Below are 22,315 nucleotides of genomic sequence, written 5' to 3'. Positions count from 1 at the left end.
CTTAATTAAACATCAAATTTTTTTATAAATACCATTCGAATCTTTTCAAAAAATTCGGGCAGCTTCACTTTTTCGGAGAAGACATCGAAGCACCTTACCTAAAGAAATTTAAACCTCATTTTCAGACCTAAATTACATTTATTTTAGTTTTTCAGACAATTCCAAAATAATAATTATTTTAATTAATGTAATATTATGTAATTAAAAAATATATAAAAGTATATTAAAATTAAATTTTACTAGTCGCTTGGATAAATAATTTATTAGAAACTAATTTTAAAAAAAATACAAAAACTGAATAAATAATCAAATATTTTAAAAAAATTTTAAATAACTAAAAAAAAAAAAAAATTGGTTACCACCATCACTAGGATTTCGCTCCTTCCACTGATCTCCCCTAGTTATCGTTACAGACTTTTCATTCCTTTCTCCTTTCTCTCTTTTCGCATGGCTTCCTTCTCCCTCCCACACTAACCGTAACTAACTTATTCCTCCATACAAACGCACTTTTCATAACCGTCAACCCAACCGAAAATGACAACCGCAAGATCCATCATCCCACTCCTCAACCGCCTCATCTCCAGATCTCAACCGTCCAGATCCGTAACCTACATGCACCGTCCCGGCGATGGCTCCCCTCGCCCGGTAACCCTCATACCGGGAGACGGCGTCGGGCCTCTGGTCACCGACGCCGTGGAACAGGTCATGGAGGCCATGCACGCTCCGGTGTACTTCGAGAAATTCGAAGTGCACGGGACCATGAAGAAGTTTCCAGAAGAGGTTCTGGATTCGATTCGAAAGAACAAGGTGTGCATCAAGGGAGGTCTGGCCACGCCGATGGGCGGTGGCGTGAACTCCCTGAACGTGTATTTAAGGAAGGAGCTTGATCTCTACGCTTCGTTGGTGAATTGCTTCAATATGAGAGGGTTGCCGACGAGGCATGAAAATGTGGACATTGTTGTGATTAGAGAGAACACTGAAGGTGAATATGCTGGCCTTGAACATGAGGTTGTGCCTGGTGTTGTTGAAAGTCTTAAGGTAAAATTCTCTTAACCCTAATTTGATTCTTTGTAGTTGAGAAATTACGTTCTGATTCGATCATTTTTATGTAAAAATAATAGTTAAAAATAATTAGATTAGATACTAATTTAGCGAACATATTAAATTATCTAACAATTCTTATTTATTGACCATACATAAAGATAACTAGATAACTGTATGTAAATTTCTATTTTTTTAAGTGGATGTATGTGTGTGTGTGTGTGTGTTTACGAATGGTATGATGAAGGTGATAACGAAGTTCTGTTCGGAGAGAATAGCATCATATGCATTCGAGTATGCGTATCTGAACAACAGAAAGAAGGTGACAGCGGTGCACAAAGCAAACATAATGAAGCTAGCAGATGGTCTGTTCTTGGAAGCATGCAGAGAGGTTGCACAAAAGTATCCTGCAATCCAATACAATGAAATCATTGTTGATAATTGTTGCATGCAGCTTGTTTCAAAGCCTGAGCAGTTTGATGTCATGGTACATTAAATAATAAACTTTTATTTAATATGTAACTTATAGAGTTTATCATGAAGCTATTTAATTTCCACATTATTTGTAGGTGACTCCCAATCTTTATGGAAATCTAGTTGCAAATACTGCAGCAGGCATTTGTGGAGGCACAGGAGTCATGCCTGGAGGTATATGTAGTTTACAAGGATTATATATATATATATATATAATGCAAAATTTTGTTACATTACTAAACCTCAAAGGGGAAATTCAATATTTAGGCATTGTATTAAAGCACAACTTAGCACAAACCAATAAATAAATAAATAAATAAAATGTTTGCTCACATTTTTTTAAAGAGATACATTTTAGAGAACATCTCTATCTCATTTTTTAGTTAAGCATCTCTGTAGTATTTCTCTTTTTTAGTTAACTTGTAATGGTAGTTAGCGGGAAATGGATCTTCTCTATTTTTTTTATTTGAAGAATAAAGTGTGTTCTCTCACCTTTAATTCTATAAGTGGGATCAGAAATTAATAAGAGAGAACAATGAATAGTGAGATCAAATATTGGACACTATCTAATTTTTTTCCATCCAATTTTTTTTCATTGAAAAAGATTGACTCCCTATTTTGTCTTTTAAATTAAACATATTTAAATTTTGAGTTAAATTGACTGAATCTGATTAATTCAAAAAAAAAACGGATTAAACGGACTAGTTTACGAGTTAAATAGGTAATTTGTAATTTTTTTTGTATTTTTCAAAAAAATTAATATTTTTGGCTAATATTTTTTTTATTCGATTCTTAATATTTGATCTATCAACTAAAAAAATATTATTTGTTTAAAATTTTTGACCTATTTTTTATCAAAATATTTTTTAAAAAATAAAATAAAAAAATAAATGAGTTAATCCATTTAATCTATTAGATTATTCATAAATAGTTCAAGTTGAAAATTATAGTCCATAAATAAAACAAATTTAAACCAACTGACCCATTTAACAGTATGAGCCCCCTAGATTGTACTTGATGAATGTAGTTACTAGTTAGTTGTCCCCCTATATTGTACTTGATGAATCAATATAGTTAGTTGTAGTGTTCATTTTAATTAACATTTAATTTAACTAGTGTGGGTCTCTCTGATTCATAGGTTGATTTTTACTAAAATGTTTGGAATCATAGTTTGGGAATCAAGGATGTCTTAGTTTGCTTTTTTTTTTTTTTTCTTCTAGTTTTCTTTATGCTTTTCTTATTTTGTATTTTTTTTATTGTTGAAATAATTAAAAAAATTTAATATAATAAATATATAATTATAAATACAAACTATGAATATTAAATTAAATAAGATAACTTTGTGTTATTGTTTGTCTAGCATTATTACTCGACTTTTATTATTCTCCAAACAGAATTAAAGAAAAAAAGAATCGCTTTAACATTTTTCTTGTGGTAGGTAATGTTGGTGCTGAACATGCTGTGTTTGAGCAAGGAGCTTCAGCTGGAAATGTTGGAAAGGATTCAATTGTTGCACAAAAAACAGCAAACCCAGTTGCACTTCTTCTCTCTTCTGCAATGATGCTTAGGCATCTTCAGTTTCCTGCATTTGCTGACAGATTAGAAACTGCTGTTCAAAAAGTCATTCTTCAAGGCAAAGTCAGAACAAAGGATCTTGGAGGATCAAGTACCACCCAAGAGGTTGTTGATGCAGTAATAGATGCTTTAGATTAATTCTAAAATTATTTGCTTTTTTTCTTTTTACCAAAAAAAAGGTGTTAGCCTCAAATTTTTTAAAATAAATGTCGTTTTCAATTTTTTTATTACGTTGAAAAATTAATCCAATTTTTGAAGTAGTTGGATATTTTTCAACGTCAAAGAAAATGACATTTATTTTTAAGGTGAAAAAATATTTTAGTTTTTTGTTTCTTACTAATTCTTTTTTCTACATTATTTTTTTTGTCGCCTCACAAAATTGAAGATAGCAAATTTTAATCCCTACAATAAAAATGTTTGTGCGAATGCAACACAGAAAGTCAGAAAATGATGTATTGGATACTCTTTTATGATCCTTGAAGATTTTATAGAAAAGAAATTATTACTATTCGTGCCTTGTGCAATATAATGTGAAAAATGAATTCTAATTAATATAATTAAGGAAAAGTATGAGGAGTCAATGGAATATTTATACAATGTGTATAATGAAGGTTTATAGAGTATTAGAGATATAATCATTAGTGTTGTCTTTTTTCATCAGCTAAAGTTTTTGGAATGAGTGATATCATGACATGGTATTAGAGTACTAGATCCGAAAGGTCAAGAGTTCGATCTTTAGTGAACCCAAAATCAATTTAAACTTTTGAGAAGATGTTTATTATCCTTATTATCTCTAGTACTCAAATTGTACACATTGTACAAATAATCCATTGTCTTCCTAACGGACTTATTAATTAATTAACTAATTAAGAACTAATTAGCCAACTTTAGGAAGCTATGGACAACTCTCAAATCTCAAGCATAGTGTGCAATGAGTAATTACTAATTACTATGTTTCATATATAGGGTGGCTTGTGGGGAATGGGCACCTTCTAGCTAGTCCATTTGATAGTTGATTTTTTTTTTTCGGTGTCTATTATTTATGTTAGTTGATTGAATTGTATTAAATCCCTTGATAAGACGTATTTTCAAGTAAAACTTTTTTTGGTAACCGAATACAAGGTTTATACAAGTTGATAACGATATTTAAGGGTTTCTTTCTTTTTTTTTCCCCCTTTGCTCGACAATTATATTATAAGTTAAGAAAGTTAAATGGTTGGATGAGTTAGATTTGGTTACATAGGTTAAAAAATTTTCAGAGCAAAACCCACCAACAAAAGATAAATCTACCTAATTAATTCAACTACTACCAACAATAATATAATACAGTGTGTAAAATTTGACTATTTATTCATCTTCTACATGGGAAAAAAAAAGATCAGAAGAGCTCTCTTTATAGTTGTTATCCTTATTTAGGGTGGACAATTTAGTGGATTGTGGATATGGTCATGATAAGGAACGGATTCAGAAATGATATTATTGGGGTCAATAACACATATAATATTAAAAATTATGTAAAAAAATATTATATAATATAAGATGTATTACAAAAATATATCGACAAAAAATATATTTTAAAATAAAAAAATATGTGTATACTTTTTACTAACGAAGTGGTCAATTCTTCGTATCATAAAATTTACTGATAATGAAATTTGTGTCAAATTTGTCAGTAATTTTCTTTTCAATATAATTAAAAGACAATTAGCAAAAAATTCATCTTTTATTTTGTTTTTAAGTTATTTTTCACAATATTCATAGTTGAAACTTGAAAAAAATCTCTTAATTGTAACAGTTGAACAGAAAAAATTAATATCAAATGAATAAAAAAAGATGGCTACAAGAAAAAAAAAGAATTCATTTTATGAGATTTAAAAATTTTTATTTAATTAAAAAATATTAGTAATAATATCTTTTTCAGATTTCTTTAATATTGTTACTTACTTTTTAGATATTAAAAATTATTAATATTTAAATTAGATTAGACTTTTATTTATACTAGACTAAATACTAAATAAATTTTTTTAAAAAAATTAAATTATATACATAATAACTTATTACTATTAAAAAAAGTTGGGGGCCGAGGTTGCCACTCGCCCCCTTACGTCCGTCCCTGGTCATGATTAATTTGATATGTATGTTTTGAAGCAAGTTGTCGTATATTATACTCTGTTTGTCATTTTTTCTAGACATATTTAAATATTATTACGTATTAATGTGTCTAATTTTATTTTATATTTTATAATATTTTAAAATTTATATATCATCTTATCTGCTATTATATCTTATCTCATATTGTATTATATTCTATATTTATTTGTACATTATAGCCATGGACACATTTAAGGAATTGGTTAAATGTCATTTTTGATGAGTCATGTTGTCTACCCACAATAGGTGTGTTGGAGTGTGTTACGTTATTTCCAAATTAGTGTGAGAGAAACAAATTTATTTTCATAGTTAAAAATATAATTCACTCATATTTTGAAGCGAATTTTTGTAAATTTATTTAAAAATAATATTTTTTATTTTTTAAAATTAGTAATTTTATACTAAATGTTTTTTTTTATAATTTTCTTATGCCAATGGCAATATAAAAATATTAGAGATCAAACTTCAAATAATATTTTAAAAAAAATGGACTGAATATATAAATTATTTATCAGTTATTAAAAGATAGTGCATATTTTTAAACTGGTACAATTTTAATTAGAAAACTAATATATCATTTTTTTAAAAAGTTATTTTATCAAAAGAATTAAACTATTTAAGAGATAAAAAAATAATAATTTATTACAATTTTGATTAGAAAATTAATTTACTATTTTTTAAAAAGCTATTTTATCAAAAGAATTAAACTATTTAAGAGACAAAAAATAATAATTTATTCTCAATTAAATTTTGATACAATTACATGAATGGTTGATTTTTATATCCTTAGAAGACAAGGGAGGAAGCAATTTTAAATGCACTTTAATTTTCCAACTGCTTGATGGTTATCCCATATATATAAAATAAAATAATTCATAAAAACATATCACTAACCCAATAAAGTGAAACAGAGCTAGGCTTGTGTGGTGTACTACTAAAAAACCTTATGGATTTTGCAACATTAAGATCTATGAATGGTGGTGGTGGTGGCTTGATTTGTGCCTTCAATTTTTCCAATGGGGTAAGCAATACTTTTCCAAGATCTTCTTGTTTTCTTCACCAACATATGAACCATAAAAGGTTCATCATGATGAAGTTGTGTAATAATGTTATTCTAAGGCACTATTATTATTCCAATAGTAGAAAAACACAAATAATATTTTCAGCTCATAGTTCCCTTAACAATAATTCCCATTATCCAAATGATGATGATGATCAAGGATCATCGATGGAGGGTGTTGTTTTTTGTGATGCAAATTCTTCTCCTTTGACTCCAATAAGTTTTTTGGAGAGAGCAGCAAGGTTTTGTGGAGAAAGAACATCACTTGTTTATGGTTCTTTGGAGTATAAATGGAGTGACACATATCAAAGGTGTTTGAAACTTGCTTCTTCTCTCACTCAGCTAGGGATCTCACCTGGTGATGTAGTAAGTCTTCTCCTTTAATTTATGTCTTTTTAATTTATTATTTATTTAGTATTATGAATTTAATTTTGATGCGTTGTGAGTGAAAAATTATTTTACACGTACATAAAAATAATTATTTTTTATATTGACTGCGTGAATAATAATTCAAGAATTGTGATTGTACGATTGTGTAAAATATTTTATACTGTCAGTATATGAAAATTAAACTCTTACTACTATATATCATATAAATTCTTAATGTCTAAAATAATTATTATTCTTATAGCATAAGGTGATACTTAAGCTTATGTTTGATAAATATAAAGATATACAGACAGAAAAAAATTAAAAAAATCCCATCTTTTTATCATTCACATGAATGACGATCTACCTTCTTTTAATATTATTTCTGAGGAATAAAAATTTCTGTATTTCTGTCTATTGTTATGTCTAGTTGTCTACCGTTTTGGAATATAAAACATCTACACATTTCTATCTTTCAGCCATAATTTTTTGTTTTTCCAGTATTTTACTCTTTCTAATATATTTTTATCTTTACATTTTTATTTTTATATTTGTATTTTGTCACAGGACAGAAACCAAACGAAACTAATTAAGGATTAAATTGAGCATTAATATTTTGGTTTTAATATGTGAAGATATTTTTTTATAAAAAATATTATAATTAAAAACGGTTAGATAATTTAATATATTTGAATAAATTTCTTAACACAATATACATTCACATCCTAATTATCATTTTCACATAAAATTATTATTTATAACTATTTTTATTTTAGAAAGATCTTTCACTAAACGTGTCAAACGGTTAATTCACCCCAAATTATATATTAAATATATACATGCTCTAAAATAAAAGTCTAACCCATTTAAGAAAAAATCGTGAGTTAAACGGCTAGTCCATTTTTTTTTTCTAAATAGAAAAGTTGTAAATTTTTAATTAAAAGCAAGAAAATCAATCTTGATGAATTATTTAAAATAATTAATTTGAGTAAGTTCGTGGCCATTATTATATCTTATCTTTCATGTTCAGATTGCATTACCTATTCTTTCCATTATTTTATGTGCGACAAACTATGTGCTAGTGGGTATTTTTTAATCCTCATGTTATTAATGTTTTGTATTTAGGTGATGAATTAGCTTAATATATGTAAGTGGATTTAAGTGGCCAAGGTATTAGATATGGCTGATACTGTAAGGTTTTATTTTTAGATAATATGCTAAATTCATAAACTCAAAACACTAAATTTTTAAAGTGGTATTTTAAATTTATAATTTTTTATTATTTTAGTCTTTTAAAATTAAAATTATTTATATTAATTTTTGAGATTTAATTTTGGACATCAAATTAGTCTTTAAACTCTTTTTAGTACTAAATTAAGTAAACTAAATGTTGAATTTGGACACATAATAAAATGTCGTTTCGTTTTGCTACTTAAACATGACCAAAAAAAAAAAAGAGTATATATGATGTATAAATCATTATATTTTTATTCATTTTTTAAAACAATCTTATTTTTGTCTTATTTAAAATTTAAAATAAAAAATAATATTTAGCTATGTGTCTAACATAATAAGTAAGAGTTATTAAACTAATTCAACACTCCGATTATTGACTCAAATTAGAAAGAATTTAGAGATGAATATAGTGTCTAAAACTGAATCTCAAAAATTAGTATAGTAAATTTTAAATTTGAAATACTGAAATGATAAAAGTAGTGAATATTAGAGATTTAGTCTAAACTCAAATCTTATTCTTATTGGCTATATGCACATTGTTTGAATTGAAATTTCGAGATTTGGATAAGTATGGATAGATAACAACAATATTCAATAATATAAATAATGAGATTAAAAAAATAAATTAATTTTAAATTTAATTAGTGATATGAATAATTAATATCTAATAATAATTAAAATTAAAATTCATTGTTTATATTATTTAAAAAAATTATTGGTTATTTAATAGGAAATAAATTTTCTCAATTTTTTTAATAATTAAAAAATAAAGTGTGATTTTATACCATTAATTTTATAAGTAGAATAAAAAATAAATATAAAAAAACAATAAAAAATTTAAAATCACGCTTTAGCTCTCAATTTTTTTAAGAATTAGCATAATCCTTTTGATTTGGCCCTCTCTCTTATCTATATTATCTATACATAACATGCAACACGTGGCTTCATTGATTTCCTTATCTCACTACCAAACAAATCATTGGAAAAAAAAGTGATCATAATTGTGATGAGTTACTAGCTAGGTCTTACTTTGATGATTCTACTCAGAAACCGATAAACTCATCACTTTCACTATGTTTTCATTGTCACATGACACGTTAAAACACTGTTAAAGAGTGTCAAGTGTCAACTATACTAGTTATCCACAACCATGAACCAACTTTTCAAGAACATGCATTGGACAAGTTCTCTTAGGAATTCAAGAGCGACCCTTTTCATTTCATCGCATAAATCACTTAAATTTTGCAACTTTTCCAAAGATCATAAGGATCAAGGATCATGGGAATTAATGGAGGGTCTATTCCACTGTTCTGCAAATCTTGTTCCTCTGACTCCATTAAGGTTCTTGGAGAGAGCAGCAAGGTTTTGCAGAGAGAGAACATCACTTGTTTATGGTTCTTTGGAGTATAAATGGGGTGAGACACATCAAAGGTGTTTGAAACTTGCTTCTTCTCTCTCTCAGTTGGGGATTTCCCGTGGTGATGTTGTGAGTTTTGTTTATTACTTTTGTCACTTTGTTTACTTTGATAACTTCTCAGTATATTAGAGTTAGAAGCTGTTTCTGCTTCTGATTTTGTTGTGAAAGTCCTGAAAAGTTGTATCTGTTTCATCCACAGTTTAATATTTTAGGTTTTGGTAATTGATTAACTATTAAGTCAAAGTTTAATAAATAGCATTTAGAGGCCTGAGACTTCTATAATCATCTTGATATTTTTGGATTTAGATGTTAGGAGATTTATATAAAACTGGTTTAATGCAGATATTATTTATTATGATATGCCTAGTGGCTGTTATTGCTGTTGAATCTTGTACTAAGAAAAATATTAGGAAGCATCCTTAAACTCTTTAAGGTGAATGGATTCAATCATTGATGCTATTGTATATTCAATGTTGTTTTGAAACAGGTTGCAACATTATCACCTAATGTTCCAGCAATGTATGAGCTGCATTTTGCAGTCCCAATGGCTGGAGCCATTATCTGCACCTTGAATTCGCGCCTCGACGCATCCATGGTTTCAGTCTTGCTGGAGCATTCACAAGCTAAGATCCTCTTTGTAGACTACCAACTGCTTGAAGTCGCGCGCAGCGCATTGGACCTGCTATGCAAAAGAACATCTTCAAAATTGCCAATTCTAGTCCTAATTGCTGATTCTGATTCTGATTCAACAATTGACACTTCTTCAATCAGTTATGAGTATGAGATGCTACTAGCAAATGGTGAAAAAGGGTTTGAAATAGTTAGGCCAAAGAGTGAAATGGATCCTATAAGTATTAATTACACCTCTGGCACCACATCAAGGCCTAAAGGAGTAATTTTTAGCCATAGAGGCGCGTATTTGAACTCGCTCGCGACAGTTCTACTCTTTCGAATGGATCTCTTCCCGGTGTATCTATGGACAGTTCCTATGTTCCATTGCAATGGATGGTGCCTTCCTTGGGGCGTGGCGGCACAATTTGGAACCAATATTTGTCTTAGGAAGGTAAAGCCAAAGGACATTTTTGATAATGTGACAAATTACAAGGTTACACACTTGGGGGGAGCTCCTACAGTTCTTAACATGATTGTGAACTCTGCTTCATTCGATAGGAAGCCGATCGATCACAAGGTATTGGCTATGACAGGTGGCTCTCCTCCGCCGCCTCAGATCATCGCCAAGATGGAAGAGCTCGGATTCACAGTTTCTCACCTCTATGGCCTCACAGAAACATATGGCCCAGGCACTTTTTGTGTCTGGAAGCCTGAATGGGACTTACTTGCGCCGCAAGAAAGATCAAGATTGAAAGCAAGGCAAGGAATTCCACATGTTGGCTTGGATGAAATTGATATCAAGGATCCGGAAACAATGGAGAGTGTTCCAAATGATGGGAAAACAATGGGGGAAGTTATGTTTAGAGGGAACACAGTGATGAGTGGATACCTTAGAGATTTGAAAGCTACAAAAGAAGTTTTCAAAGATGGTTGGTTCCATAGTGGTGATCTTGGTGTGAAACACCAAGATGGATACATAGAAATCAAGGACAGGTTGAAGGACATTATAATCTCCGGCGGGGAGAATATAAGCTCGGTCGAGGTGGAAACTGTTTTGTATAACCATCCAGCCGTGCTTGAAGCAGCAGTTGTTGCCCGGCCGGATAATCATTGGGGACAAACTCCGTGCGCATTCGTGGAGTTGAAAGAAGGGTATGATGATATGGATTCTCAAGAAATAATCAACTTCTGTAGGGATCATTTGCCACATTACATGGCACCTAAAACAGTGATTTTTCAAGATATACCAAAAACTTCAACAGGGAAGATACAAAAGTATGTTCTTAGAGAGAAAGCCAAGGCATTAGGAAGCATTTCTTAACCCACCCAGTTAGTTATAATTAATTGTAATTGATTCACATGAAAGGTGTTCTGCACAAAATTCAATTCATAGTGTTAATCACTGTTATTGACTATCATATGCTTATTTTGAATAAAAGAAATTAATTTGTACCTTTTATAAGGAATTCTTTATAAGGTTTAGTTCTCTGCTAACACACTCGATGCTCATTCTTTCTTTTGGTGACTCCACAGAACAAGCAAGTCCAATTCTAAAGAGTGAATACAAACATTTCTTTGCTGTTGTTCCTTCTATTTCTATGGACAGAAGAATTGGATCTACAATCTGCAAGAGTTTATCTGGAAATGCCATCCTTACATAGCTATGGAGATTGTGACCAAGTTGAAAAGTTTCCTCAGTAGGTCTTCTTCCTGTTAACATTTCCAAAACAAGAATCCCAAAGCTATACGTGTCGCCTTGTTTCGACACCTCTGAACTCATTCCATACTCTGCAATATGTTGTGAATTGGTTAATACATCTTAAGAAACAAAGTTGTTAAATTTAAATCACTCTTTTGAAGATGACATTATACCTGGAGGAGTATAACCAATAGTACCATTTATTCTGGATATGATATTTTGCTTATAAGATTTGTCATTGATTTTTGACAGAAATCTTGCAGATCCAAAGTCACCAACATGAGCAACCATGTTATCATCTAGAAGAATATTGCTCGGCTTTAAATCGCAATGAACAATAGGCTGCGCGCATTCGTAGTGAAGATAACTTATTGCTGAAGCAACATCAATTAGAATCCTTATTCTTTGGTTTAGACTCATCAAGGTTTTTGGCACTTCAAATCTTTCAATATCTGGATGCAACCATTTATCCAAGCTTCCATTTTCCATGTATTTGAACACCAGAGCTTTGAATTCTCGGCCGTTGTGATCTGTACTCGAGCAACAGGTTAGAATCTTAACCAAATTTCGATGGCTAATGTGTTTCAGTGCATTGCATTCGGCCATGAAACTCGCTCGAGCTCCTTTCTTTTGAAGGTTTAAGACCTTTATAGCTACAACTTTATTAGTCGAGGCGAGATTGCCTTTATAAACAAAGCCGAAATTTCCAGACCCTATCAAGTTGCTAGCTGAGAAACCATTAGTTGCTTGGTGAAGTCTTTGATACGACACCTTTTCAAATAAGTCATTTAATGCTGATGAATCTGAAATTGGTTCATTCTTTCTTATCCTCATCATATAAGCAACAAACATAGAACACAACAGAACAGGAAAAGCAACCATAGAAACTATCATCACTGCTATGTCCTTGAAACTATGATGTCTTGGTTGTTTTGAACCATGGCATGGTGGTAACTTCAGCTCAGAGATTCCTCCACAAAGCTTAACATTACCAAATAGTGTTATAGCAGTTGAATTTCCAAACACACCTTTTCTTGGAACTTCACCATCCAACATGTTGAAAGAAACATTTAGGTATTCTAGAAGAGATAGATCTTGTAGCGCGGTTGGAATCGATCCAGACAAGTTGTTTCTTGATAGGTCTAAATGTTGGAGACTCTTCACCATAGCCAAAGATGAAGGTATGGTTCCATTGAATGAATTACCTTGTAAGTTAAGGTACTCGAGGTTTACCAACTCTCCAATATTCTCAGGAATTTCGCCAGACAGATAATTTTTCGAGACGTCCAACTGACGAATAAATTTCAACAGGCTTACTTGTCCAGGAAGGTATCCGGTCAACGAGTTTTCGTACAAGTTTAGTAGGACTGTCAAAGAAGAAAGACCTATAACTTCTGGGGGTATGACTCCACTAAGATTGTTAGTTGCAAGGTCTAGAATTTCTAAACTTTTGCAATTTCCTATACTTGGAGGAATGTTTCCTCTTAGCATATTGTTTGAGATTCTTAGCTCAAGCAATTGGCTAAGGTTCCCTATAAAGGGTGGAATTTGTCCTGAGATTTTGTTATAACTCAAATCCAATCTTTTCATTGTTTGAAACTTTACAAATGTTGTTGGAATTGATCCTATAAAAAAGTTGAGTTCCATGGTAAGGACATCTAAATTAATGTGATCTCCTAAAGTGGTAGGAATTTCTCCAAACAATAGGTTATCACTAAGGTATATTTCTCTGAGCCGGTCGGAAAAGTTGGCTATATTTTCTGGCAAACGGCCAGCGAAATTGTTGGCGGATATGTCCAATATTTCCAACTTACTACAATTTTGCAAAGATTCTAAGAACTCAGAGTCCTTAAGTGAATAACTTCCTAGATAGTTGGAACCAAAATTCAACCACCAAAGATCATGCAACTTTGCTAGACTTGGAACTTTCCCTAAAAAACTATTATTAGTGACATCAAATCTTCTAAGAGAGGTTGCATTGGTGATTGAAACAGGGATTGAACCTGACATTTGGTTGCTTCCAATTTCAAAAAGTTGGAGCCTAGGGAGGGAGAAGAACATGTCGGCCGGAAGAGAGCCGTTAAAGTGGTTGTTCGTGGCCGATATGTAAGTAAGAGATGACACATTGTAAAGAGAATAAGGAAGCATACCACATAATTTGTTGGAAACCATACCAAGAATTTGCAAATGTTTCAAGTTGCCAATGTTTTGTGGTATCTTTCCCTCCAAGTTGTTATATGAAAGAGAAAGAACAAGAAGGGATGAAAGATTCCATATGGAATATGGTATCTTCCCTGATAAATGATTCTTGGCCAACCATAACCATTGAAGTTCTTTAAGAGAACCAATCTCCATTGGTATTTTTCCACTAAGATTGTTCCCTTGTAAATATATACGCCTGAAAAAACATATATATATATTATGATGATTAGAAAAAAAGTAACACAAATATTATAAATACACAAATACTCTTAACACAAGTACACAACAATTTCAAAACAAAATACACATACTTTTGAATACTTGCTAGATATTTTTTGTGTTGTACAGAAAGTATTTTCTATTAAAAAAAATTACTAATCAATAAAAGTGAAGCGTATGCTTATGTAGGGTGAAAAATATAGCCAACTAATAATTAATCTAAAAATATCTAACACTATAATATCTTTAACAATACCTAAGTTCCAAACAACTTGTTAAGTTGGTTGGAATTTCTCCGGCCAGCGAGTTATTGGCGAGAAAGAGTAGTCGCAGCCTAGACAGATGACCAAGTTCCGGCGGAATCCCGCCGTAGAAATTATTGTTTTGAAGGTTGAGAGTTTGTAAAGAAGAGAGATTGCCAATATGGGGTGACATGAACCCTTGCAATTGATATCCTTCTAAGTTCAACTCCAAAACTCTTTGCTCTCTTTTGCTACATGTGATTCCATGCCAATTGCAAAAGTGGTTGGAGCTATTCCAAGAGGTTAAGATTTTATGAGGGTCATTGGATATAGCTTCCTTGAACTTGAGCAGTGCATTAAGCTCATCATTATTATCGTTGTTGTTTTCTATTGCTAGAGAAAAAGAAGCTATGTTAGATTGAAAAAAACAGAGCAAGTTTATGGTAAAGGAGAAAAGAAGAAGCTTCATTTTATTGAGAAACATGTATCTTTAACCTTTGTTGATTTTGTGTTTTTGTTTTTGGCTCTAAATTCTGAAGAAGAGAGCCTCTATGTGTGTATATATATAGTTGAAGACTTAAAAGTTCATTGATTTAAATAACTTTCTAGGTCGGTTCTTCTTTATTTGTTTTGACTTCAAATTTGTTTAGTCTTATGTCTTCTTTTGCTTTCTTTGTGGTTTTCATGAATTGCACTTCCCATCCTAGAGGTTAGGCAACATTACATTTATAAGACATGTCAATTATAAAATTAGTGTATTAATACTAATCTATATCTGCAATTCGAGAAGTTAAGAACTAATTATCTTATATCTATTTAAACGTTTGTTGTTAGTTAATGAGTTGTTGCATATATATAAGGTGAGATTCGAAACTCAATACTTATTTAAACGAACAAATAAACCAATTATTCGACCAATTTAAATTAATTTAAATAATAAGTATTCCTTTTTTTTTTCTTGTCATGGTCAATGGTCAATTTGGACTTCAGGCAGAGTAGCAATAAGCTGCACTACCAATTTTTAATGTATTTATTCATTCTAAATTTCTAATAGTGCTTATAAGTGCGTTCACTTTTGATACCATTGAGATATTTTATTTAACAAATAAAAACTCTTGTAAAACTTTTTAAAAATTTCGGATGATAAAAAAGACAAAAAAATCATTGGGTCCACCTTTAATTCTCAGATAAATCACTATATATGATGTCATATGCTTTTAATTAATTTGTTGCTATCTTCAACTCTAAAATGACCACGTTAGCAATTATTTCACCTTTTTAACGAACCTCTTCTTCAATAAGCACTAAGGATCTGTTTGGAAGCTTCAAAAATTTTTTTTTGAAGTTTTCGACTTATAAAAAATTATATTAATGATATTTTGTATAATTTTTTAAATATATTTTTAATTTTTTAAAAAATTATTTAAAAACTTTTAAAAAAATAAAAAATAAAAAATTTAACTTTTTTCTTTTTCAAAATTTACTTTATCATTCTTATTTATTAAACGACTTTAAAATAAATACTTTTATGGTAACTTTTTAAATATAAAATAACTTATTTATAAGTTATTTTAATATAAATTCTTATGTTTTAATTTTTTTTTAAATTTAATTAAATTATTTATCTAAATTGGCTCCAAATCAAAGAAATAATATAATACATCATGAACATATTCACATATTAGTATATTACTAATATTTATAACTTTTTTTTCATATAACAACACATTTAAAAGTGATTTTAATCAACTTTTTAATTAATATATAGTCAGAAAATAGATTAATTAAAAAACATATAACATACATCATATAATCTTATGAGGTAGATGTATTTTATTGTTCAAGTTGAGTGAGTGGCAGGATATTGGTTGACATCAAGACTTATTATAAAAGGGTAGGAAATGGAGCCACAATAAATGTGATTACCAATTTTAATTCCACTTGTTAATGATAATTTGGGATCATAATAGTGAGCAATTGGGTTTCCTTCCAAGTCAACAGCTATAACTCCTCCATTCTTGGCAAAACTTGGATTCATTATATACTTTGAAAACATCATTACAGCCTTCCGAATGAAAGGGTATTTGTATGCTAATTCCATTCCAGCTGTAAATTCCTGTAATTCATTCACATTTAACCAACATTTAGGTATTAATTAATTAATAATTTAATTTGTATGGAATTTCAGTACTCTCTATAGATAATTTAGTTATTTAATTTATTTTATCCAAACATTTAATTATGAGTAAATATATATCTAAATTAATCCCAACAAATTTTACATTTGAGATTTTAGTCCTCAACAAATTTTCTTACTTTGAAGTTTCCAAAAATTACTTTTAATTATATAGATTGATTTTTCTGTGGCTTTCAATAAAATTTTTAATATGCATACTAGATAAATAAATAATTAAAAAAATTATTATAAAATAATAAAATCTCAAAAAATCTTATTATAACATAAATTAACCCTTCTTTAATTAATTTTTCTGAAAATAATTTTAAAGTAATAAAAATTTATACAAAATTAAAACGTTGGATTTAAAAATTTTTAAAGACGAATTTAAATATTTATTTTTTAATTATATATCATCTATTAGTAAAGTTATTATTTTTTAATTATATAACATAGAATAGAATGAGTAATAATAATGAAGCTTAGGGTTGGTACTATTTTACCGTGGCTATTCCAATCCAATAGTTTCCTTGTCCATCATAATGAATATTATCAGGAGCACCAGGTAGGTCACAAAACTTGTCAATAGTACCTTTCTTAGGGCCTTGTATGTAATATTTCTTGCACTTCATCCTGAACAATAACCACCATACCCTTATTAAATAAGTGTGATTTTCATCACATACTCTTTAAGTAGAACAAAAGAAAATATGTAAAAGGGAAAAAAATTATACGATAAAAATTCACACTACTTTATCACATACAATGAAGAATAATAAAGCATTATAAGCATAAATACTACTACATGCCCTAAATGAAATATACATGCATACTATATATTATAAGATAAAGTACTGCTTTAATCTCTCACGATTATATTAAGTCTTAATTTTATTTCTAAAATTTAAAATATTTTATTTTTATTTCAAATATTTTATTTTAATTTTTTTATAAATTTATTTATTTTCCAAAAATACCCTTTTTTCTATTAGAAAAAAAATAATAATTGTGATGATGGTTGTAGTGATTTGAAAACAAAAGAGATAGAATAATAAAAAAAAATACAAATAAAAGAAAAAAAAAGAATATTTTAAAAAAAAAATTTGACTTGAAAACTAAAATAAGATAAAATATTGGGATGAAAATAGAGCATACGTTTCAAACATTAAAAACGAATTAGAATTTAGCATAAACATTAAAATTAAAACAGTATTTTTTAAAATATTATATTAATTTTTCAGCTGTATCTACCTGACTATAATTTATAACCAACTATATTGAATATTGATATGATATGCATCTATCAAAAAGTGATAATAATGATGAAAAAAAAAACAGAGAAATTAAAGAAAAAGTAGTGTTATAAACAGCAAATTAAATCCACACAAAATAAACTCACAGAAAACTTTCACAGAAGATGACAAATTGTTGATCTGGTGAGACAGCAACACCATTGGGAAAGTAGAGATTATGAGCAATCACTTTTGTTTGGTTTGTTGTTGGATCATAACTGATGAATCTACCATGAGGCTTACCCTCCAACAAGTCTAAGAAGTGGTCCTCTAAAGAGTATTTGTAAGTAGCATCTGTGAAGTAAATAATTCCATCTTTTGCCACATCAACACCATCCGTTAATTTGAATTTCAATCCATCAACTTCATCTGTTACAACCTCTACCTTCTTATCCATTCTCACCCTCAGCAATCCCTATGCATCATTTTATTTAAACAAATATCTTCACTTTCTAGTTTGTAATATATATAATTTTGATTTAATTTTAAAATTTTTATATTACGATTTTAAATGAGTTAGTCCATTCTAATTTTTTTTAGATGGAATAGTTTTCCGATTTAAATTTATTATAATTTCATATTTTATGCGTTTATTTTATTCTTTTGATTTAATAGAAAATATCAATTTTCTCTGTTTTCCATAAGATATAAAATATTTATGTATGTCTTTTTTGTCTTTATTTAATTTTAAGTATTCCAATTTTTTTAAATGATAAAAAGTTAGATAAATTTTAATTTAAATATAAATAATTTTACCTCTTTTTTAAATATACCTCTTTTTTAAATAAAGTTATTCTATTTTATCCCTATTTAATAAATAAAAGCATTAAAGTTGTAAAATATGAATAAAAAGTTGTTCTTAGAATGTGATTATTAAGAAAATAAATTATATGTTATAATTAAACAAGCTTGTATAAATGATTAAAAATTCAATGTTACCTAAATATTTTACACCTGATAATTATTTGTAAAAAATAAAAATTGAAATTAGACATTATTTAAGTATGAGTTCTAGGAAATTAACCATTTTTTCAGTGAATATCAAAGTAACTTTTTGAAAATTATTTATTTTAAATTATTTATTTTAAACTAAAAATTCTAAAATTTAAATTTTAAATTCTCTAAAAATTAAAAATTAATTTTACAATAAAAATATTAATTAATATTAACTAACTAAAAATTAATTTCATACGCTTGTTAGAAAGAAGTATATATATATATATATCGTACGTACTACTATATTACGTACGTACTACTATTTCACTATTTGTTTAGGTCCGAGACTTATTAACTCTCAAAGTACAGGTCCACGTTTAAGCATTTAACAACCATTAATGTTAGCTGCGCTACCATATCCATCGTTATCACATGAATTTTTTCTTTACTTTTTAATTATAATATGGCTAATTAAGGTCTCCATGCAAATCCAATCCCCAACAGCTTTTATATTAGGGATTAATTGACATGTCTTCTTAAGATATATTGATAAATTTATTATTAATAAAATATTTTAAATATTTTTTATTGAATAAATATATTAAAATTTTAATTTTTATATTTTTAATAAAAATATTTTTAATTTATAAATTTAATATATGCTTTTAAAATACATGATAGATAAACCATTTATATTATCGGACATACACTACTTTTCTTTGGTATTATCTCTTCAGAATTATCGTTTCAATATAACAAAAAATGACCGATATCAACAAGTATGTCCTTCACAAAATTATAAGTATATTATTACCAAATTCTTGAGACTTGGAAGGAGGGATAAAAATCATACATATATAAAATATTTCAGAAAATAGATACATTCAATTTTTTGTTTAGTCTTTTTATAAAGTATGATTTTTATTATTCAATATATATATATATATATATATATATATATATATATTTGTCTTACCTAAAGAGAGTATGATAAAAAATTATACTTTATAAAAAAATAAAAAAATAAAGATGATCCATTTCTAAATATCCCATAGATATAAAATGAAAAAAAAAATCTGTTCGTCAATAAAATATTTTAACAACTTTTTTAACTTCATATATAATATAACTAATAAATTAGAGAAAAACTTCAAAGCTAAACTCTTGGTTTCTAACATACATTCCTGGTATGAACTATGAAGAAAACAAGTATGTATTCTTACCCATGGATTCTTAAACATTGATATTATTGGTTTAACCACAAATTAAATTTAATCAATAATCATATATATTATATAGAACTTATTAATTATATTGTTATGTATAAAAATAAAATAAAATAAAATATTACCTTATAGGCATCAGCAACAATGAGTGAGGCATGATGGTCAAAAGCTAAACCAAGAGGCCTTCCACCCGTGTTGACCCAATCTTCCACCGAGTCATTACTTAAACTCACTCGCTTGATCCAACCATCTTCACAACTCGTGTAAACCACGCGCGCCTCCGCATCATAAACCAGGTCTTCCGGCCCCGCCACGCGTCCGTTTCCGACAACCTCCGAGCCTCGTCGCATGTTATCGTTGCGGGCAACCGTGCCGGCCAAGTTGAGCCGGGTTATCTCATGGGTCGGGAAATGAACCGGATCGAACGGTTCGAGGCGGAAAAGAAGCGCAGCTAGAACCACCGGAAGAAGGAGGAAAAAGGATACTATGAAAAGCCATTGCGTTGACCTTGTTGTTGTCTGAAGCTCAGAGCGAGTTGCAGAAGCTGAGTCAACTCGTGTTTTTTGCATATTGGATAGATTGCAGTTTGCTTCACTTTCAGTTCTAAAAGATTTCTTGATATCTTCTTAATTCTTATGTGGTTTTTCTTTTTCCATAGTCACTTAGTTTTTTATTTTTTATTTTTTTTACGTGGGTCCTACTTGTAGCAGATTTCTAGGTTTAGAATGTGGGTGTAATTCCTCCGGAATCAGAAGATGATTTTAAAATAAATATAAATACAGTCTATTTGATTTAATTTAGCTATTAATTCATTAGTCTGTTTGATTTATCTTAGTAATTTATTGATTAATAATAAATTTTTAAATTAAATTTTTATATGATATTTTTAGTGTATTATAGATATAAAATGATTATTTTTAATAATTTTAATAAGTATCTTTAAAAAAGTATATTTTTTATTTTATTTTTTAAAAAGATCAAATAATTTTCTGTTTGGATAAGAAAGCATAAAAAATATTTGCAATGACAAATTTATCAAATTTTCTCAATGTTTTATTTTTTTAAAAGGAAACATGTTCTTTTGTCTAAAATAAAATATTTTTTAATTTTTAATAAATATATTTTTCTAAAAAATTCCAAACATCCTTATTTAATTATATAAATAATTTTTTAAAAATAAAAAAGACTTCTTTTTCCAAAAAGAAAATCCAATCTAGCAGTCACTCTTAAAAAAAGGGGGTTCATAACACAAATTTTATTTGCAAATCATGAGTTATACAGTGGTTTCAGTAAATTTTCGACCGTCAAATTCAACATGTTTTTATATGTTTTTCTTTCTCTTTACATTAATAAAAACAATTTGAATATAATAAGTTAATAACATCTTATACACATTATTTAATTGTTTAGCAGCCATTAGACCACTTTATTAATAACTGACCATTTTTTATAGTTAGATCAGATAAAAATCTTGGGTTTGGAATCTTTAATGACAGAATTTTTTAAGAGAGAAAAAACATAATTAACAAAATTACAATATTTATTGAAAAGTGTGTTTTACAGAAATAAATAAATGTGGATATTTAGAGAGGATGAAAAATACACAATAAAGAGTTTCATGACCATTACTCTATGAGAAAGACATACGAAAAAGCGACGATAAAATATGTTTTTGATATTGCTAATATGATTCGTGATCTTAGGAGCGTTGAACACAAAGATGTGCTCATGAGGAGAAGAATCATACATCAAAGTAAAGATATTTATGTACTTCGTGGTAAAAAAAGAGTGGATACTTCATTTCTTTGGTATTATATAGACTGTTTGGAGGTATAGAAATAGAAAGAATTTTAAAAATAAGTTAGTACCTTAGAATTGTGCTTGGGAACAGGTTAAAAATCTAGTTTTACAATGAGTGTGAGAAAGAAAAATGATAGATTATATAGTTGTTAATGCTGATGTTGGGAAAAGAAAAAAGTGGGTGTGATGGCGATGTGTGATGTACAAAACAAAGATAAATATGTACATAGTGAGAAGACATGTAAGTATGTAACAATTCTATAAGTGAACTTAAATGCTTGATGGACCATGTTGCAGCTGAAAACACAAGAGGAGAAGCTTTATTCAAAGGCATTCAAGAATTTATTTCTTGATTGAGGAGTTTAATGCAAGAGAGGAAAATATAAAAATGATTGTGGACTACAAATAAGGAATAGTGGACTTCTTGATTGAGGAGTTTAATGCAAGAGAGGAAAATATAAAAAGGATTGTGAACTACAAAGGAATAGGGGACTGGATTAATAGAAAGGACGAAACAAGTTAGGAGCAAAGATTCCTAAGAAATAACCAATTTGGCTTGGTCGATTGGTCAGCTCACTCGTCTGTTTA

General features: G+C 28.8%; 4 protein-coding genes across 17 annotated transcripts; 2 read left to right on the top strand and 2 right to left on the bottom strand.

Moving 5' to 3' along the window:
- The first annotated feature begins 409 nt into the window (after window positions 1-409).
- LOC112797153 (isocitrate dehydrogenase [NAD] regulatory subunit 1, mitochondrial-like) lies at window positions 410-3,474 on the top strand. The gene is made up of 4 exons (XM_025839960.3): window positions 410-1,038; window positions 1,289-1,528; window positions 1,611-1,689; window positions 2,954-3,474. The coding sequence occupies exons 1-4, from the start codon at window positions 535-537 to the stop codon at window positions 3,226-3,228; spliced, it is 1,098 nt and encodes a 365-aa protein (XP_025695745.1). The 5' UTR covers window positions 410-534; the 3' UTR covers window positions 3,229-3,474.
- A 2,637-nt stretch (window positions 3,475-6,111) lies between these two features.
- On the top strand, window positions 6,112-13,297 carry LOC112797109 (isovalerate--CoA ligase AAE2). Of its 14 annotated transcripts, none has more exons than XM_072237740.1 (5): window positions 8,922-9,392; window positions 9,811-11,087; window positions 11,469-11,632; window positions 11,887-12,815; window positions 12,888-13,236. In XM_072237740.1, exons 1-3 carry the CDS (start codon window positions 9,057-9,059, stop codon window positions 11,494-11,496), a joined length of 1,641 nt encoding a protein of 546 aa, XP_072093841.1. In that variant the 5' UTR covers window positions 8,922-9,056; the 3' UTR covers window positions 11,497-11,632; window positions 11,887-12,815; window positions 12,888-13,236. The 14 variants fall into 14 exon arrangements, with proteins under 14 accessions (XP_072093817.1, XP_072093819.1, XP_072093822.1 ...); XM_072237733.1 differs by having other exon boundaries at window positions 9,811-11,210; window positions 11,898-12,815; XM_072237716.1 differs by lacking the exon at window positions 8,922-9,392 and adding an exon at window positions 6,112-6,667 and having other exon boundaries at window positions 11,898-13,236.
- On the bottom strand, window positions 9,537-14,862 carry LOC112797145 (LRR receptor-like serine/threonine-protein kinase EFR). Its single transcript, XM_029297192.2, has 3 exons — window positions 14,312-14,862; window positions 11,808-14,032; window positions 9,537-11,723 (listed from the first exon to the last, which is right to left on the bottom strand). Exons 1-3 carry the CDS (start codon window positions 14,779-14,781, stop codon window positions 11,392-11,394), a joined length of 3,027 nt encoding a protein of 1,008 aa, XP_029153025.2. The 5' UTR covers window positions 14,782-14,862; the 3' UTR covers window positions 9,537-11,391.
- A 1,171-nt stretch (window positions 14,863-16,033) lies between these two features.
- LOC112797093 (protein STRICTOSIDINE SYNTHASE-LIKE 5) lies at window positions 16,034-20,797 on the bottom strand. The gene is made up of 4 exons (XM_025839855.3): window positions 20,053-20,797; window positions 17,873-18,180; window positions 16,977-17,106; window positions 16,034-16,413 (listed from the first exon to the last, which is right to left on the bottom strand). The coding sequence occupies exons 1-4, from the start codon at window positions 20,494-20,496 to the stop codon at window positions 16,138-16,140; spliced, it is 1,158 nt and encodes a 385-aa protein (XP_025695640.1). The 5' UTR covers window positions 20,497-20,797; the 3' UTR covers window positions 16,034-16,137.
- Window positions 20,798-22,315: the final 1,518 nt, after the last annotated feature.

This window comes from Arachis hypogaea, chromosome 1 (genome assembly GCF_003086295.3).
Source record: "Arachis hypogaea cultivar Tifrunner chromosome 1, arahy.Tifrunner.gnm2.J5K5, whole genome shotgun sequence".
Lineage (NCBI taxonomy): Eukaryota > Viridiplantae > Streptophyta > Magnoliopsida > Fabales > Fabaceae > Arachis > Arachis hypogaea.
This window is presented reverse-complemented; position numbering and strand designations above follow the sequence as displayed.

Excerpts from the sequence above, each read along its gene's own strand:
- LOC112797145 (XM_029297192.2), bottom strand. The coding sequence starts at position 14,781 with ATGTTTCTCAATAAAATGAAGCTTCTTCTTTTCTCCTTTACCATAAAC. Across the intron at positions 14,033-14,311 it reads ACAAGTTGTTTGGAACTTAG|GCGTATATATTTACAAGGGA; the intron begins GTATTGTTAAAG and ends ATGTTTTTTCAG. Across the intron at positions 11,724-11,807 it reads TATTGGTTATACTCCTCCAG|AGTATGGAATGAGTTCAGAG; the intron begins GTATAATGTCAT and ends AACATATTGCAG.
- LOC112797093 (XM_025839855.3), bottom strand. The coding sequence starts at position 20,496 with ATGCAAAAAACACGAGTTGACTCAGCTTCTGCAACTCGCTCTGAGCTT. Across the intron at positions 18,181-20,052 it reads TTGTTGCTGATGCCTATAAG|GGATTGCTGAGGGTGAGAAT; the intron begins GTAATATTTTAT and ends AATGATGCATAG. Across the intron at positions 16,414-16,976 it reads ATTGGATTGGAATAGCCACG|GAATTTACAGCTGGAATGGA; the intron begins GTAAAATAGTAC and ends AATGAATTACAG.
- LOC112797109 (XM_025839876.3), top strand. The coding sequence starts at position 6,188 with ATGGATTTTGCAACATTAAGATCTATGAATGGTGGTGGTGGTGGCTTG. Across the intron at positions 6,668-9,810 it reads GGATCTCACCTGGTGATGTA|GTTGCAACATTATCACCTAA; the intron begins GTAAGTCTTCTC and ends GTTTTGAAACAG.
- LOC112797153 (XM_025839960.3), top strand. The coding sequence starts at position 535 with ATGACAACCGCAAGATCCATCATCCCACTCCTCAACCGCCTCATCTCC. Across the intron at positions 1,039-1,288 it reads GTGTTGTTGAAAGTCTTAAG|GTGATAACGAAGTTCTGTTC; the intron begins GTAAAATTCTCT and ends GGTATGATGAAG. Across the intron at positions 1,529-1,610 it reads CTGAGCAGTTTGATGTCATG|GTGACTCCCAATCTTTATGG; the intron begins GTACATTAAATA and ends CATTATTTGTAG.